The sequence below is a fragment of the Nipponia nippon genome, unplaced genomic scaffold (genome assembly GCF_047370975.1).
Source record: "Nipponia nippon isolate SJK-2023a ecotype South Korea unplaced genomic scaffold, ASM4737097v1 scaffold_6, whole genome shotgun sequence".
NCBI classification, from domain to species: domain Eukaryota; kingdom Metazoa; phylum Chordata; class Aves; order Pelecaniformes; family Threskiornithidae; genus Nipponia; species Nipponia nippon.
Window position 1 is genome coordinate 30908692 of NW_028262380.1, and position 16614 is coordinate 30925305.

Below are 16614 nucleotides of genomic sequence, written 5' to 3' on the forward strand. Positions count from 1 at the left end.
CATTGATAACAGGTCTGCATCTCCACCTCTCTGACAGGACTCTCCACCATGTGGCTCAGCAGGGTACCCACCAAGCTTCTGCCAGTGTCAGTATTTTATGTCCATCATATAATAACACACAGAAGAACACTTTCATTCAAGATATTTAAAAATATTGGGGAGGGGGAATGTTACAGAATGTAGCACTGCCTGTTGAGTGTACTCTAGTGGGTAGACCCTTGCCTGGTAAGCAAGGTAAATGTCAAATATATACATGAAAATACAAGTCCTTCCTAGGAGCCCTTACAGCAGATCTAGGAAGCCTCTCCCTTATTTTTCTACCTGACCTCCCAGCTCCTGCTTCCCTGGCTGTAAAATGCTTTAGATTCAGGGAGGGGAATGGAGAAACATTTGACACTTGAGATCCCACAGCCTTGTAGCTGGGACATGCACATAGTGTGTAGAAGGTATTAGTCCCATATTCAGCCTCAGGAAAGCTTAGCAGTGAGATCTCCTGCTTCCCAGACAAGTGCTCTCACTGGGCAGTATCCTACAAAGGTCTCATTTCAAACTGCAATAAAGAGAAGTGAATTAAAGTCTGAACTTTGTGGTTTAACTTCTCTTGTACTTTTTTTAGCATAAGCTGTTCTGATTCCTTGAGTCCTGATACCCCAACGGTGGCCAGCCTTGCACTGAGGACGAAGGTGTACACAGTGCAGAAGCGAAGGTCAAAAAGTGGAGGACAGAGTGAAAAGGTGGGAGCTTTAAGTCCAGATTTACAATAAGGGAAGACATTGCTACACAAGAGCACGGACAACATTTCAGCTATAAGAAATGAGATGGAAGACAGCGGGAAAAGATGAATAAGGCTTTTAGGGAAACTGCTACTCCCCAGGCAGAAGCTGCAATACAATTAGATCAACCATTCCCTAACTGAACACAATAAACTCTTTCAGAGGAGATTCAGTCTGTACAAGCAGTCTGTTCCTCTGACCACTCCTCTAAAGGCACTTATTGCCAACTACTAAAAATAGCTGAAGTTTCTTTACTACAAATACCCACAGAAATGTTCAGACCTGTACAATGGTATAAATAACTAGATTCATTAATTGGCACTTGAAGTAAGTAGCGCTTGATAAACTTCCTTGTCAACAGACAGACAAATACATGCAAGAAAAGCAAACAGATCTACTCATGACCCCCAACTCTAAATTTCCAGTCCCTTTTAATAAAGTGAAAAGTTTTAGCCATTAAAAATTTTGCAACCCTTCTAATGCTACAGAACACCAATACAAAAATGTGAACAGTACAATATCCATTATATAATATATATATTTATATTTTAATATATTACATTTGTTTCTACATAAAGAGGCTATAAATACTGTATATGCCTTATATTCATGGTTCCCAGCATTTGACATTATAGTAAGTACAAACAAAAAAAAACCATTATAAAAATACAAAAAAGAACTCAGTAGAAATAGCTTTACATTTTAAAATCTTGTAGCCTGCACTTTGTCTATCAATAGAGCTCTGGGACTACAAGAGCACAGGTAAGAAGTTGTCCAACAATTAGTCACAATCTCGCCACTCGGAGAAGATCAGAGCTGCCATGAAACCAGTCACGGATTCCCAAGAATACATAAACCAAGATCTCTGCTGGTGCAAACAGACCTGGAGTTCGCAAAGTGAAGGAGTCAGACCTACATCTGAGGGAGAGGGGATGAGATGAGAAGGTAGGGCGCCCGTAGGGTGCCCTTAGGATACCCAAGCAGGACCACAGGGCTCCCGACAGTCCTAAGGTAGATTACATTGCCCTTTCTACCTGTTGTAGAGACTGCCCCAGTGGTGATTCAAAGCGGGGGGCATTTTCTGCAGCCATTTCAGGCTAGCTCAGAAGCAGGGAGGTGCCTGGCATGGGCCAAGGGTGCCAGGGAGGATGGGAGGCAGAGCCACCCTGAGGCCACCCCCAGAGGGGATGCAGGCCCCCAGCACCAGTGTCCCATCACTCGGCTTGACGCTCTGCCTCCTCCCTACTAACCAACCTCACCAGGCACGTCTTCCAAGGAAATGCAGCTCATGGGGTCTAGTACAGCAACTTTTTTTCTCTGCCAAGGACAGAGACCATCGCCCCCACCTATATTTAGCCCAGCCTATGTTTAGTCTCAGGCCGTTGGTGAGTGCCAGAGCCTTGAGCTGGAGGTTCCTTTTTTTGTTTGTGGAGGTGCAAGCAAGGGATAACTCTGAGAAACAAGAAGCCAGTGCCGTGCTGTTTCCTTCCTGGAGTCCAGCCACAAGGGGAAAAACAAAAACAAAAAAAAAGAAAAAAAGAGCAGGGCTGTGCCGTTATTTCGTACAACTAGAAACAGTTAAGTTGAACACCGTGCCACTGCCTGCATCGGGCAGACGCTCGGCATGTCACTGGGGTCCCAAAGGCCACCACACTGCCTCTGCCATCGGGTCGGCACAGCACTCGCACACCGCAGCCGGGGTTTTGCACCCTCAGCTGCCAGCATCTCTCGAGCAAAGCACCCTGCAGCCTGGCACGGTGCAGTTTTGCTGCCAGATACTTCTGCATCCTCTTCAGGAAAAATAAACATCTTTTCTTAGTCTCACGGACGCCGTCTTTCTATACATCAAACCTGAATACCATCAGTCCGGACAAGGAAGGCACATCCCGGGGAGACCCGGAGCCGCCAGCTTCGCCCTAGAGCGGCGGGGAGGCAAGCGGCGCAGTGCCTTCATAGGCGAGCCCGTGCACACGGCAGAGCGGGGGCGAAGCCTCCCGGGCGCACAAGAGTTCGGTCTCCTCGCTGGAGTAGACGGTGGTGTCCATGTCGTCCGAGTGGTACCCCGACTGGTACCCGCTCGTCTGGTTGGAGGCTTCGGACATGACGGACTCGTTACTCTTGCTGGGCACCAGGGTGCTACGAAAAACAAGCAGAAACAGGACTGAGAGAGCTGTGGAGACCGTCTTCTGGAGGGCAGGTGGGCTATTCCTGCCGGCAGCTGCTTTCCATCACAGCAACAACCAAAGCAAAATGGTGCACTTAGCAAAACTGGCTTCAAGCCTTTTTAAATATGCACTTGATTATGAGGAGAGACCTTTTTATACGCCGAAACTTCACTAATGCATGAAAAAGATATTTAATTTTATGATGACACAAGGAGTTAGATTGCGACCGGAGATGAAATGGAGAGAAAACTTTGAGAGTCTTCACACATTTCAGCTGTGGTGCCATCATAACTGCAGTATACCTTTGTTGGCTCTGAGGTTGTCCTGGAAAAAATAATTCCTGAGAAGCTCTCAGAGAGCATACGTGAGGTTTCAGCTCCACGAATGCCATTGTGCTTCCTGTGAACTGCACAATGCAACCCCTGTACAATGCTCTGAAAATACACCCAGGTACATCCTGAAAACTCAAGAGTCAGCTTTAGGGAAAAAGAAAGAAAAAGAAAAAAAAAAGACCTCTTTGTCATTGCAGACAGGCCCTCACAAATACCCTCAATTGTGTGCACTGGCTCAGTTCCTTCGAGGGGTCGTTGATACTCTGCAGCTGATAAATACAAGTCCTTTCTGTGGTGCTGGCTGATGCTTCCAAAAGCTGCATTACCACTCCTCTCCTGGTACCAAATGTGGATGACCAGGCGTACAGTGCACAATTTTGCTTTGTGTTTTTAAAAATCCAGGAAGAAAAGAGCCTTACCTAAAGGGTATTTTCACTTGTTTATCACTCTCTTCCAATGTCTTCAGCTCTTCAGACGCAAGAACCATCCCACTATCTGTCTGGTTTTCCTGCAAATTGTTAGAAAGGCATTAAATGGAAAGGGATTAAAAAAAAAACAACACGAAAAAAGACATCAACAGAAGGAAAAGACGTACAAACAACAGACAAACTCACCTCCTGAACAACTTTTACAGTGGTTACCAATGGGACATCTTCAAATGTTTTCACACTCACAGGGCGGCTTTTTCTTTTGCTACCTTGTCGGTACTGACTGAAAAGAAAAAACAAAAAAAGTTTTGTGTCCACTATCCACAACTTGGCTGCAAACAGCACAATGATATCAGAATCCTTTTATCTCTCTACAGAAAAGTTAATCCTTTTGTCAAAACATATTATGCAAACCTCAAAATATCCATTTATTGAAAAGGACGAACAGTCTAGAAAGTGGCATGTTTCTGACCTTCTGCTCCTGACAACCGTGATCTCTGAGCAAATTCTAAGAAATGGCTTTGAGAAAACAGCTCCTTTCCTCAGTTACACTGGAGGGCTTTGCTTCCTGCAAGCCTCACTTAGAAGTATAATAAACAGAGGAGCCTGGAGCACAGACATGTGTCTCTTCCTTTGGACTGCACTTCTGAGACCCCTGGCTGGACCTAGGACAACAACAGCAGACTCAGCAGACTGCCGCCCTTAAACCGTGGGGATCAGGACAGGGAGTGCTACATGTCTCTTGAAGACTCTGCTCCAAAAGAAGCCCTCTGGTCAGGATGACATCCATAAAAAATATTGGACAAAAAAATAAAATAGACTTTCACAGAGGTACTAATACAGCAAACAAAACAGCTTTCTGTCTAAGTGGATATGGAGTAAAATGGATGTTGTCCCAGTTAAATGGGACAATTTATGTTCCTAACAGCTAACGAATAAAAAGCTATGGAGTTAGAAAAGAAGCCTGCATCCACTTGAAGTGCAAAGCTGGAGGCAAATAAGAGCACCATTCATTCCACTTCCCAGCTTTGAGTCTAGCTATGCTGAGTCCTGCCTATCTCCAACACACATTTATTTAAACTGGTGGGGATTTTACAAGTTCCCTGTGTAGCCTGCTCAGGTGCTCAATCAGACTTTAGAATGTTTTTCAAATATTAAACCCAAGTATTTTCTGCAAATAAAATTTTCCCTATTGATGGTGACACAGAATAATTAATTAGCATCCTCTTTTGAGCAACTTTTCATATACTGAGAACCGTTACTATGTTCCCTCTCTGTTTTCTCTTCCTAGACTTAACAAAATCAGTTCTTTCAAGATCTCTGCACTGACCATGTCTTCTGCTCCTGTTACTCTGCAACGGTATCTAATCCACTTCCCACCCAACCCTCCCAGGACCAAAAACATCTAATGGACAATCTAGTCCACTTACCCTCCTGGACAACCTGACCTTGAATGATAAGTTCATTCCACAACTTGCCTTCCTAGTCTGAAAGCTCCCCATGTGCTTGCATTTAATCGTCCACACACAGCACAGAACTGCATGGCCAGGGCTACAGTTACCAGGGTGGTGAGGACTGGGAATCCCAGCCTCTTGGTCTGAACGACCTCCAAGGTATGGGAGTCCCGCCTCTGCTCAGCCCAGACAAGAGTCAGCCTACATGGGCAACAATCAATGAGATCCTCCTGGTTAAGCCAAGCTACCGTGCAAACAGGACCAGAAATAGTGTGCAGGCAGAGAGAGGCCACACATGGAGCCTGCCTCCTGCCCAGTGGCGATGAGGGCTCAGCTGAACTCCTGACAGTATTTGCTGACACGTGTTTGCATTTTGTAATAGACTGTCCCATAAAAAAAGGGCCAAAAATGCCCTACAGAAAATCAAAATTCATCTTCCCCGCTATCCATCAAACCAATTATTTTTTTCAAAAAAAGGGAACTTGGATTGGTTTGACTTGATTTTTTCTTGACAAATTCATGCTGGCCATTTTTAGTTACTTCATTTTCCTGTAGGCATTTACCATTATTTATCTGATCGTTTATTCCAGGATCATTCCTAGGACTCAAGTTAACCTGATTTCAGGGTGACTCCCTTTCTGTTTTTCCTAAAGACAGGCATTATCTTTACACTTTCTTAAATCTTCTTTACCTCACCTGACTGTTCTTAATGACAACCTTTCAAGGTTCAGAAATCGCGTATCTATTTCCTAAGCCAAATACGCAGATGTTAGGAGGTTGTGCTGATTTTAATTTACCTCAGCAATTTAAATATTCTTTAATATTCTCTGTGTTTTCCCTGTGCTTGCTTCGTCTCCTACAGCTTTGATTTAGAGATTGTATTTATCAGCCTCTGCTCATAGATAGTACTTTTGTGAAGACTGATAAAGACATTACTGAACAGATCAATCTTTTCCACAATGCATATAGCAAGATCTGTGCCTACAAAATCGTTTTCAGCTACCGGAACAGAAGTATAAAGCCTCAAAACATGTCCCCCCTTTGCCTCTCCTACCATGGTTTCCAGAAGTGCTTTCTTACAACCCCTGTCACACCGTAAGACAACAGAAAGAGGTTCAAAGTCTCTTTAAAAGGTTGATGGAGAGGTTTTACGTCTGTTCATAACAGGAAGTGGGGACCAGGAAAAGCCACGTAGGAAGTATTAGAAGTGGAAAATAGGTGTGATGTTTTCAGTGTTAAATCATGCTTCTGTGCCTTTTAAATATTTATATTTTGGACTGCCCCACTACTAAGACATGGGGTTGAGAGTTCAGCTCTAGGACCATAAGTTCAACTGAAGTGCGAAATGCACTGTGCCTACCTAGTCTTTTCCAGGACCACATGAAAATGTGATGCCGTGGTACTCAAAATCATTGGGAACTTTGTTTGTCTTTGGTGGATATAATACAAGCAGTGAGGGATAGGGCTCCATTTTGTGGAAACCATGTGAAAACTGCCAGCAGAATCCATCTCTGCTCTGACAGTTGGATCCATCTCCTATCCTTCCCCTCCTTCTGAGATTGCAGCAAGCACCCTAGGGCTCCCAGCCTCTAAGCAGCTGAATTTGATCTTAGGCAGCACTGGATGAGAAAATATCTTACATCCTATGCCCGAGGCCCTCACAATGTCCAACATAAGCACTGCTTAACTGCATTATTACAACCTCCTTACCAGGGGAGCCACCTCTGCCACAATACCCAACAGCATCTACCCCTATTGGTCCATTGTGGATGCCTCAGCAGCCCAGCAGAAGCAAGCAGCAGACAAAATCCAGTGATGACAGTATTTAGGTTGTATTCCGCTTGGCTATCAATTCATGACATATTTACCAACATTTCACTTTAGGAGGGGAAATGCCAGGGAGGTTATTAATGACAGATCTATTACCATTAACATTTTAGGGAGCTGCAATACAAGAGTGTGAACACAACTGAACTGGATTGGTAAAACTTTGTATTTGTTCTGGTTCTTAAAAACTAAATAACAAATATTCTTGTGGATTTTTGAATGAGGATACCAAATCTTGAAAGGGTAGCAAAAAAAAAAAAATTCCCTAGCATTTGGGGAGGTAAGAAACTAGTTTTTGCCTGCAAAAACTCTACAGTTTCATTCTTATCCCTATGGAGGAGGTTAAATATGGACCACGCAGCTGAAGTCTCTTCCTTTCATTTTCCCTGCCCCCAGCATGAACAAAACCTGCCCAGAGGCCCCAGTAGGATGTCCACCATATAAAATACCTAATTCCTGCTGTGTTGTCATAATGGAATTTAGGATCACAGACTTCCTCTTCCTCCCTACAGGAAGCAGGTGAAGTTGGGAGAGAGAGACCCGAATCCTCTTCCATATTCAGTGATACTGACAAAGGAAGGACAACGTAGTCTTTACCATCCTGTAGAATGCAGTGAAAAAATACAAAAATTAAATAATGCTACAGAGATACACAGACATAAAGGGCTACACACACATATGTGTAGAATACAGCAGTCCCACAGAGCTACCTTGGTTGTTTTATTAAACTATGAGCATTATACCATCCTCACAGTAGCAGCTTCATTAAAAGAGGGAAACTTAGTAAGACCCACTGCCAAGTAGTTTTCAATTAAAAAAAAAAGAGATTTATATATGACATACCATAACATAATGCGTAAACTGAACTTTTTCTTGATGTCATTGAAATAAAAAAATTAAATTTTAGGAATGTTTGAATTGCAATGACACAAAGAACATAACCCTAAGGGAAAAAAAATAACCTTAAACTGAAAGTGAGATTGAGTTGGACTACAGCATATGAATCATAAAGCCTAAACTAAGTATAAGAAGTAAATGAAAAAAAGAATGAAATGGAGATAGCAAAAAGAGAAGTTTTCTATCAATACTTTGGCATCTAACTTGATGTGAATAACAACGATAACATTTTTAAAAATTTCTTCCTCTTGTTTACATTTCTGGTCTAAAGTATGAAGAGAAAAACTGGATTATGCACCCTTCGGCACTGCACACCTATTTATAGTCCCATAAGAAATAACTTTGTAGATTCCCCCTTTTCTCTAATGTTTTGCATTTAACCCTTTTGGACTACAATATGACACATGTATAATTAGCTACTAGTTATCAGACAGTAAATCATGTTTGTCTTCTATAGTCACAGTACACTACAGTTTATGACAAGAGAGCCTAATTCGTTAGTAATACAACCATATTAGGTTATGGGCAAATATACATACAGTATGTTCTGAACATACAAAGAAACACATTTTTCACTGTGAGGGTGACCAAGCACTGGCACAGGTCGCCCAGAGAGGCTGTGGAGTCTCCATCGTTGGAGACAGTAAAAAACCACCTGGACACAGTCCTGGGCAGCCGGCTCTAGGTCCTTGAGCAGGCAGTTGGACCAATGACCTCCAGAGGTCCCTTCCAACCTCAGCTAGTCTATGATTCTGTGATACATAAGATTCAAGCTGCTCCGTAGGAAAGCGAACAGATTCTATCCTTTCTGAGTTTTGGTATGCACAGAAGACACGATACTTTGGAAGGACAGGTAATTCCCATCACTACCAATAGGCTGGAAAGGGAGAACTAGTCTAATAGGAGAGCATGTGGCAAAATCCAGCCTCCTTCATCTGAGTGCTCACATCTATTGCCCTGGCCTTGTCCACATTTGTGGTACATGAAGAGGGAGCCACAAGATGGAGAAGCCAGCAGGGAGGGAGGCCTGTGTACCCCACCTGAAAGCAGTGGGCTCTCTTACCACAACACCCATACATTGGACAAGTCTTAACACAATTATCTGTATGAAGCTGCTGACAGGCAGTGAAATGCCCGTATCCTTGTCTTCCAGAAGAGTCATTAAAAACACTGCGTCCCACATCCTCACATAGGCTAAGATATCTATCTTTGGCACAGTAAGATCAACAGGAGCTACCTGCCAAAATGCCTCTGCAGTATGCAGAGAAATCAGGGAATTGAGCCTGTGTCAACAACTTCTCAGCAAGACAGCTAAGTAACCACAGCGGTGGTGTCATGGGAAGCCCTTGCTGGCAGGGCAAGGTGGCTTTTGGTTACCACAACAGACATCTGCGATCTTTGCCCTTCAGGTCATTCTTCTCTTCCAGTTGCCCCAACCGCTGGTCAGTAACAGGAGCGGTGGAAGAAGCCTCCACTTCCCAATGGCTCCAGCGGACAGTACCCGGCTGTGGGTTTTCATGGTGGCCGGCAGGACAGGCAGGGTTCAGCTGGTGGTTTTAGCAACCAGAGAATACATTTCATGTACCTGACGGACGTTGGCTTGCAGTAAATTCCCCAGGTGTTCCACCAGCTCTGAAAAAGTTGGTCTCTGCTTAGGATCTCCGTGCCAGCAATCCAGCATTGTTTGGTACCTAGAAGGACAAAGCCCATTAAAATATCAGCAAAAAGAAAACAGCACCCATTGCTTGCTCAAGCACCTGCTATTATTGTGTGGTAAATGTAGGTAGCTGGAAGAACAGTTGCTCACATTTCTGGTGTTGTATAGTCTGGTGCTCTCATTCTTGTTCCTTCTTTCAGTCTTCTGCAAAATTCCTCATCGATTTTCACTCCAGGGTATGGCGACGCACCTAAAATGAGAGCAACAGTAATTTTAATGCGTTAGACTCTTAAATTCTGGGATTAATTTTCAAACAAATAATTTGCTATGGCCTGAGTTAATAAGGTAATTTGGTATATTTGGATGTGCAAACAATTTGTATTTATGATGGCAACAGCAACTGATTGAGTAAATGAGGCACATAATCACATACTGAAATTGTATGAAGAAGCATTTCAAGTCCATGTTCCTACATTTGCATTTTTAAGGAAATTTGAGTATTTTATTTTGATGGAGAAAATAACCAGGAAATTTTCAAGAAGTAAAAAAGAATGCTAAAGAGGATCCACGAACACTTTGACTGTTTTCTTCAGACTGTTTGAAATTTAAGATAGCTCAGTAAAATTAAAGAGACTCACCTAATGAAAATATTTCCCACAGCAGAACTCCAAAGGACCATACATCACTCTGAATGGTATATACTCTATCAAAAATGGTTTCTGGTGCCATCCATTTTAGGGGTAGTCTGGCCTGAAAGCATTTCCGTAAACAAAAAGGTATCACAGTTTAGCAAAACACGGAGTTTCCACAAACCCATTTAATGTGAAAAATAGGGAGTCCTGACTTCATATTAATTCTCTCTCAAATAGAGAATCTGAAACTTACATCTCCTTTCCTGACGTAATCTGGGTCTTTGTAGATGTCTCGAGCCAAACCAAAATCACAGATTTTGACCACGTTATTGTCTGACAAGAGGATATTACGAGCAGCCAGGTCCCTGTGGATGCACTGCAAAGAGAAGTAAACAACTTCATATGCTGCCTGTCGTCACAGCTCCGTCCACAGGGCTGATCTCTTTCACATATGTGCTCTCCTACCCTCAAAGGCCAGATAATTCTTAAAACCTTTTAAGAAAAAGAAACCTCAGCATCAACAGTTACTGATTTTAAGTGCTTTTGTGATAGTCACAACTGATTTGGCTCAGGGAGACTTGTGTTCCCAAGTCCAAACATACATCTGTTTATCCACTATGCAGAGAGGCCCTTTGAAGTTAGCTAATTAATTACCCTAAGAAGCTGACACAAAACAGGTTCAGATCTGATTACCTTTAGATTTACTTAGGTTCACTCAAATCTGTGTACTCCACTCTCTCTCTGAAAAACATACCACACTTAAACACCAATTTGATTCCAATGCAAATTAATCTTGACTACAGACAGAAAAGTCTATGCCTTTACCTATGCAGAATGACAGCTTAGCCAGCAACCCAAAGACTTCAAAACTCACGCCTCAATAGACTGAAGTAAAAAAGCCAGGCTCTGAAAGTGGCTGCAGATTTACTTCTAGTATGGCCTAGAAATACAGATTCTGGAAAGACATCCTTTTACATATACACACCAACCAGGATGTATAAAATGTAGACAAATGTATGTTTTTAGAGAAGATTCTGAAGTCTGCTCTTGAACACCCAGCCTGCACTCTAGAGCAGTGTTATATTCCCTGCTTCTATTTCCTTTTCCCATTTCTAAGTACTTTCTGTTTCTATACAACTGCAGGCAATTCCTTGTTCTTGCTGGAATTTACATCCTTTGAAACATGTACTATACATATTTACGATCAAACCACAGAAAAGCACTTCTAGAAGGCCAAAATGCAGGTGAGGTGCTATTGACTGCCAGGGTGTCTTTGGCAAGAGACTCTCCAAGGAGTCATCCACGAAGTTTTATAGGTGAGCATCGCGTCTCCCAACACTGCCCTTCCAATCCCACTGCACAAGTTACAGGCAACCTCCTCAGAGCAAACTCCTACTTCAGTTTATCTCTGGTTACCAGGGATTTATCCCTAATTCCTTTAATTGTCCTCATAAGTCAGCTCCCCTCCTCCAACTACTTAATCATTCTTCTATGAATTGGTGACCCGTAAACCTTATACAGATCACTAACTTTTGTGTCAATAAATGCATGCACTGTTTCACTCTGTAGTATTAATGATCCAGGTACGTCTTAGGGCAAAAAGAAAATGTTGCAGATGACTGCTAGTCCAAAGATGAACATGCTGTTTCCTTCTATAGACATACAACACTATTTCCTACAGTCAAATAAATAACATGCCACTCTTCCTGAGAAGTTCCTTACTTTGCGTGAAGCCAAGAACTCCATTCCCCTCGCCACCTGGAAGCTATAACAGATGAGGTCCTCCATGGTCAAAGGGTTCTTGCAAAGGTCTTCAGGACCAGCTGCAAAGAATCAGATGACAGTCAAACATGCCTTTTGTCACTGATTTCACCCGTAACTGCTTCTTAGGTAAAAGTCCATGTTAACCTTATGCCACATTGAACTGGAAGAACAAACCAAGCCCTTTTTTGGCTGTATGATTATCACTAACAACCCATTTTACACCAAATTGGTCCTGTGTAAAATAAACTTTGAGATGATGGGTTATACCCCAGGCCTCCTTGCTTATTTCCAGAGTTCCCACTAGTGGAAAGATTTATGAAACAATACCAAGAGAAAAACAACCAAAACTCAGCTCACGAGTTCCTAGGTCAGGAAAAGCTTGCTGTGGTTTCAGCAGATGAATTTGGAAACCGATGAGAGGGAGGCCCCACCTAGTCCTTACAGGGGAAGAATATGCCATGGGGAGAAAGACTTGAATTTCGCAAAAAGCCCTGCTAATTTAGGGTAGAAGAAGCCTAACCTCATCTTCTAGTGACCTGGAGGAATAACGTACTCAAGTATCCAACAAAGATACCTAGGCATTTAGTTCCTGCTGAAATAAATAACTCAGTGACTTTACTCAGCTCTTGATTTTAAGAGGAGATCCACCAAGAACTACAACACTGGTGGCTAAAACCCTCATCTCAAGGCCTGCTTTAGGTCTACGTACTTCTTACAACATCCCAGCTCAGAGGGCCAGTGGTTACACCAGAGAGGTCTGAAAAGGACCAAAATGGTGTGGAGCATAAAGTGCATGCCTGACATTACCTATTAGGACCGCACTGAAACCACAAGATCATCTTCCCTGTTAACATACTGATGTTTTCCTTTGCATTAAATGACTATTAGTAAAAGTACAGGCGGTTGAGCTACGGCCTCACTCCTGACCAGCCTGATCCCACCACTTGCTGAAATCAGCAGTCTCTGAAACATATTGGCAGCACTGAGCACTTTGTGCTCTCTCTGCCAATGAAGAACATGGCAAACGCATCAGTGAAACTGCTGCAGAGGGTATGCATATCCAGGGGAGGCTTTGAATGAGAGGATAATTCAGGTTTCCTGTTCCTGGCAAACGACCTGCACAGAGGGAAGGCAGATCAACCTCTCTGCTAAAGCAGTGAAGCAGATGGCATTTCATGACATTAATTTCTGACTAAACATTGAGGAAATTCAGTTAGCATCCTGGAACATCCCTCTCTGCACTGCCTTCAGAGTTTGTGCTCTGCGATTTTCCCTGAAGACCCTGCAATGTTAAACAGACAGATCTCCAAAAGGCAGTGCACTAAAAATGCACCCTTTTCAGACAGAACATTACCTAGGATTGGGCTGAGGGGTTTGGGATGCTGAACTAGATGATCCATAGCTTGGGAACTTTGGTTATCCAGTAAATACCCTGCACACAGTTTTTAGGGAGCTTTGGAAATCACACGGTCCCCAATGTCCCTCATCAGCCCCCACCAATGGCAGCTGTTCCAACACCAAGAGAAGACATATCCTACCGTCCTCCTCTTCCACATCACTCAGGGACCGCTCCTCCACAAAGCCAGAGCTTGCTGAGCTCTGGCTGCTCGTGATGCTGTCCAACCGTCGCTTCAGGTCCGCAGAGACATCACCAACATAGTTCTCCTTCCCCTGCCGAAACCTGGCACTTTTGGTCTAGAAATGTGAGGAGAGGGTGGGAGAAATTAGAAGCAGAAAACGTGCCAGAAGCTTCCTCGGGAGAGGCAACGACACTCCCCACTGTCTGTGCCAAGGGCACCAGTGAAGGCAGGGAGGGCAGCCCAGCACTGGCATGACCGGCCGCTCAGCTCCAGGCCAGCTCTGGTTGGGGCACCAGGCTAGCACAGTGACGGTGCCGGCAAACCCCAACCCAAGGCCATGCAGGCTCACCAGCTCAAGTCCCCTCTGCCGCTCCACAGCATGGCTTTAGCCTGCTCCCACATTCTCCCAGCCACCCCCCATCAACATATCCACGTGCTTGAGAATAAATGCACGCTGATGAGCTGGCCTTCTCAGCTCACTGGTGCCCACCACTTGTGAAGCACACGTGGATGCTGCTGAACCCCCTCTCATACTCTTGAGTCTCTCCGTACTACTACAGCTTTACCTCCTGCTGCTGCAAAGACCCTTCCGCTAAACCTCTACCTTGGCCAAAACCCTAGCAGCCCTCAACATCTGATTTATTTTCTTCTTCCTCTAAGCCCCCAAATGCCTCTAAAGAGGATGCCAGCCCCACAGGCTTCCTCCACCATGTTTTCATTTTCTCCTGCTTTGGTTTGGTGATTTTTCTGCCCTGGCAGGGCTGTTTTTTTCCGTTGCCGATTCCCATCCCCACTGCTTGTGTAAGCAAGGGTCAGCACCCTTGTGAAACCCTGCCTCTTCCTTCAAGGCCTCTCAGATATTTGTTTATCCTTTTTACCTCACAAGAGGATGCAGCAAGTTGGCTTTGCCAATATAAAATAGTAAACAATGACTCCAAGGATAAAGAAAAATAACCCCCTGGAGAACTGACAAGCAGTTTGAAGAAGCTCTTATCTAAACACAGCAGCTGCAGGAAGACTGAAGTTCAGGTCTACCAGCATGGTAGAGCACAGCCCAGGGGCTTCGCTCCCAGCTATGGGTAAAAAAAGGTAGGGTCCCAAGCATGATGCTCTGTGCTGAGTACCCGCAGCCATGCTCTTCATCCGGCAGTCTGACCCTCGGAGGGGATGGATCCTCCCAACCCTCTCCAGAAATCAGATCCCCTCGCAGAGGCAACCAGAAATGAGTTTGAAAATGCCAATCTATCTCCATCCCCACTCTCCTTTCAAACCAGGGTGCAAAGAGGGGCTGTTGTGATGGGAACTCAGCTTTGCAAAGGACTTGAGAGGTGAAAAGCTGAACGTAAACTCATGAGATATATCACTTATACGAAATGATTAACAGAAAAAAAACACGTATAACCTGGTTCAGCAATGAGCCAAGGGGATAGCAGAAAGGATAATCACATGACAGAAGATACCTACACATATCTGATGGATATATACACTAAGCAGGGAGTGCAGTTATTTAAGGTGGTCTGGAGCTTAACTAAGAAAGGAAAAAATTCAGGCTGATAATCAGAAAAAACTTCCTGACACATACGGCCAAGTGTAGAATAATCTGCCAAGGGAAACAGTGGAAGCCCAGTTCCTTTGCACATTTTAAGCTAACAATAACAAAAGAGCTACATTGCAGGGGCCAGGGGAAGGACTAGATGACCTCTGATGTCTTTGCCATCTCTCATTCCCATGAGAAGTACCAGATATTCAGCGTCCCCAAGGATTGCCACTATCGTCGGCACTAGAAACAGAAACATCGTGTGTGGAAAAAACCCACCAAATCAAACATTAACCTTGACTCCTTACCTTGTACGGGACAAATTCACTCCTCTTGCTCCGTAGGTAAGCTGACAGGTTTCCAAACTTGCAATATTCCACGATCACCATGAGTGGGCCTGTATAACACATACAGCAATTCCTTAGAAAGATCATTTATATCCCACCTTATCTCACAGCATAGTTTGTGCCTAGAAGTACATACATTTCAAAAAGTATTCTACTACCCAGAGGTTTTTAAAAATACCAGTAACAAAAAAAAAAAATCTAATCAAAGCAGGGAAAGGATTCCTTTTCTGCTGTATAAAGAAGGAAAAGAGAGCACATTTGAAAATCACAGGCGTAATTTGACATGTGAAAATGTATAGTGCTGTCCTTATACTTAAAGTGCCAATAACTACTTGTGCTAATTGACATTGTAAGGATGCGAAATACACATTTGAATGAACTTCAGTTCAATTAACCACTCATCTGCAATAAAGTACACACACGATTATCCACGCATTTTTGTGCAGGCAGTTTAAGTCCTAAAAACTTAAAACAGGAATCTCAGTTTCAGACATACATGCCTTAATATACAGTCCAAATGTGGTATTTCATGCCCAAATTGCTTCGTATAGGATATGCTACAATGATAAATTTCCATCCTAGGTTCCAGATACTGGCCATGTCTATTTTATTATGGAATAAACAAGGAAAGAAATATTTATGGATTATGTTTCCTTCAACTACTGCACTTCTGTCATGGAACTTTACAAATTAAATTCTGATCCCACAGTAAGCCAACAAGTCAGCTTCCCTGAAAAATTATTACTGAGTTACTTTACACTGAATTTCTTCCAAATTAGCCTGCAGTGATGGATTTGTTAAACAAAACATCTGTCCCCGATTATAAAGTAAAATAGGTTCATCCACCCAGAGCTGGACTCCAAATTGCAGTCTCCCGTCCTACACACACACAGAGGCACCAGAGCCCATCCAAAGACAGGGAGGGAAGTCACAGCTTGCAATTGCACTGTAGCTGGGGACAAGAATAAGACTAACTTGTTCAATCTGGTACTAGACTCAGACCCAAAGTCTGTTACATGTGGCGTGTTCACTATAAAAGTGGATCTGAGGTACAGAAAAGTAGTGACAGAACAACTAAGGGATGGAGCTGCATGTAGAACTCAAAGCTTCTGAGCCCTTATTCCACCTCTGAACCTGCTCACTCTTATCACAATTTCTTTTTAAAAAATTAAGAAAATTTCTTTCAGATCTTAATTTTGAAACTCAATTTTCTATGCAGCA

The 16614-nt window shown here is 43.4% G+C and overlaps 1 protein-coding gene across 1 annotated transcript in view; it reads right to left on the reverse strand.

Moving 5' to 3' along the window:
• Window positions 1–1193: 1193 nt before the first annotated feature.
• The window catches only part of KDR (kinase insert domain receptor), a 32010-nt gene continuing 16589 nt past the window's right edge, over window positions 1194–16614 (reverse strand). The window contains exons 20-30 of the mRNA XM_087736969.1: window positions 15355–15443; window positions 13468–13624; window positions 11888–11988; window positions 10419–10541; window positions 10172–10283; window positions 9684–9783; window positions 9462–9567; window positions 7429–7580; window positions 3885–3981; window positions 3690–3778; window positions 1194–2909 (exon numbers count right to left, since the gene is read on the reverse strand). Of these exons, the coding sequence (XP_087593095.1) occupies window positions 2690–2909; window positions 3690–3778; window positions 3885–3981; window positions 7429–7580; window positions 9462–9567; window positions 9684–9783; window positions 10172–10283; window positions 10419–10541; window positions 11888–11988; window positions 13468–13624; window positions 15355–15443 (1346 nt within the window). The 3' untranslated portion in view covers window positions 1194–2689. The remainder of the gene's footprint in view (window positions 2910–3689; window positions 3779–3884; window positions 3982–7428; window positions 7581–9461; window positions 9568–9683; window positions 9784–10171; window positions 10284–10418; window positions 10542–11887; window positions 11989–13467; window positions 13625–15354; window positions 15444–16614) is intronic.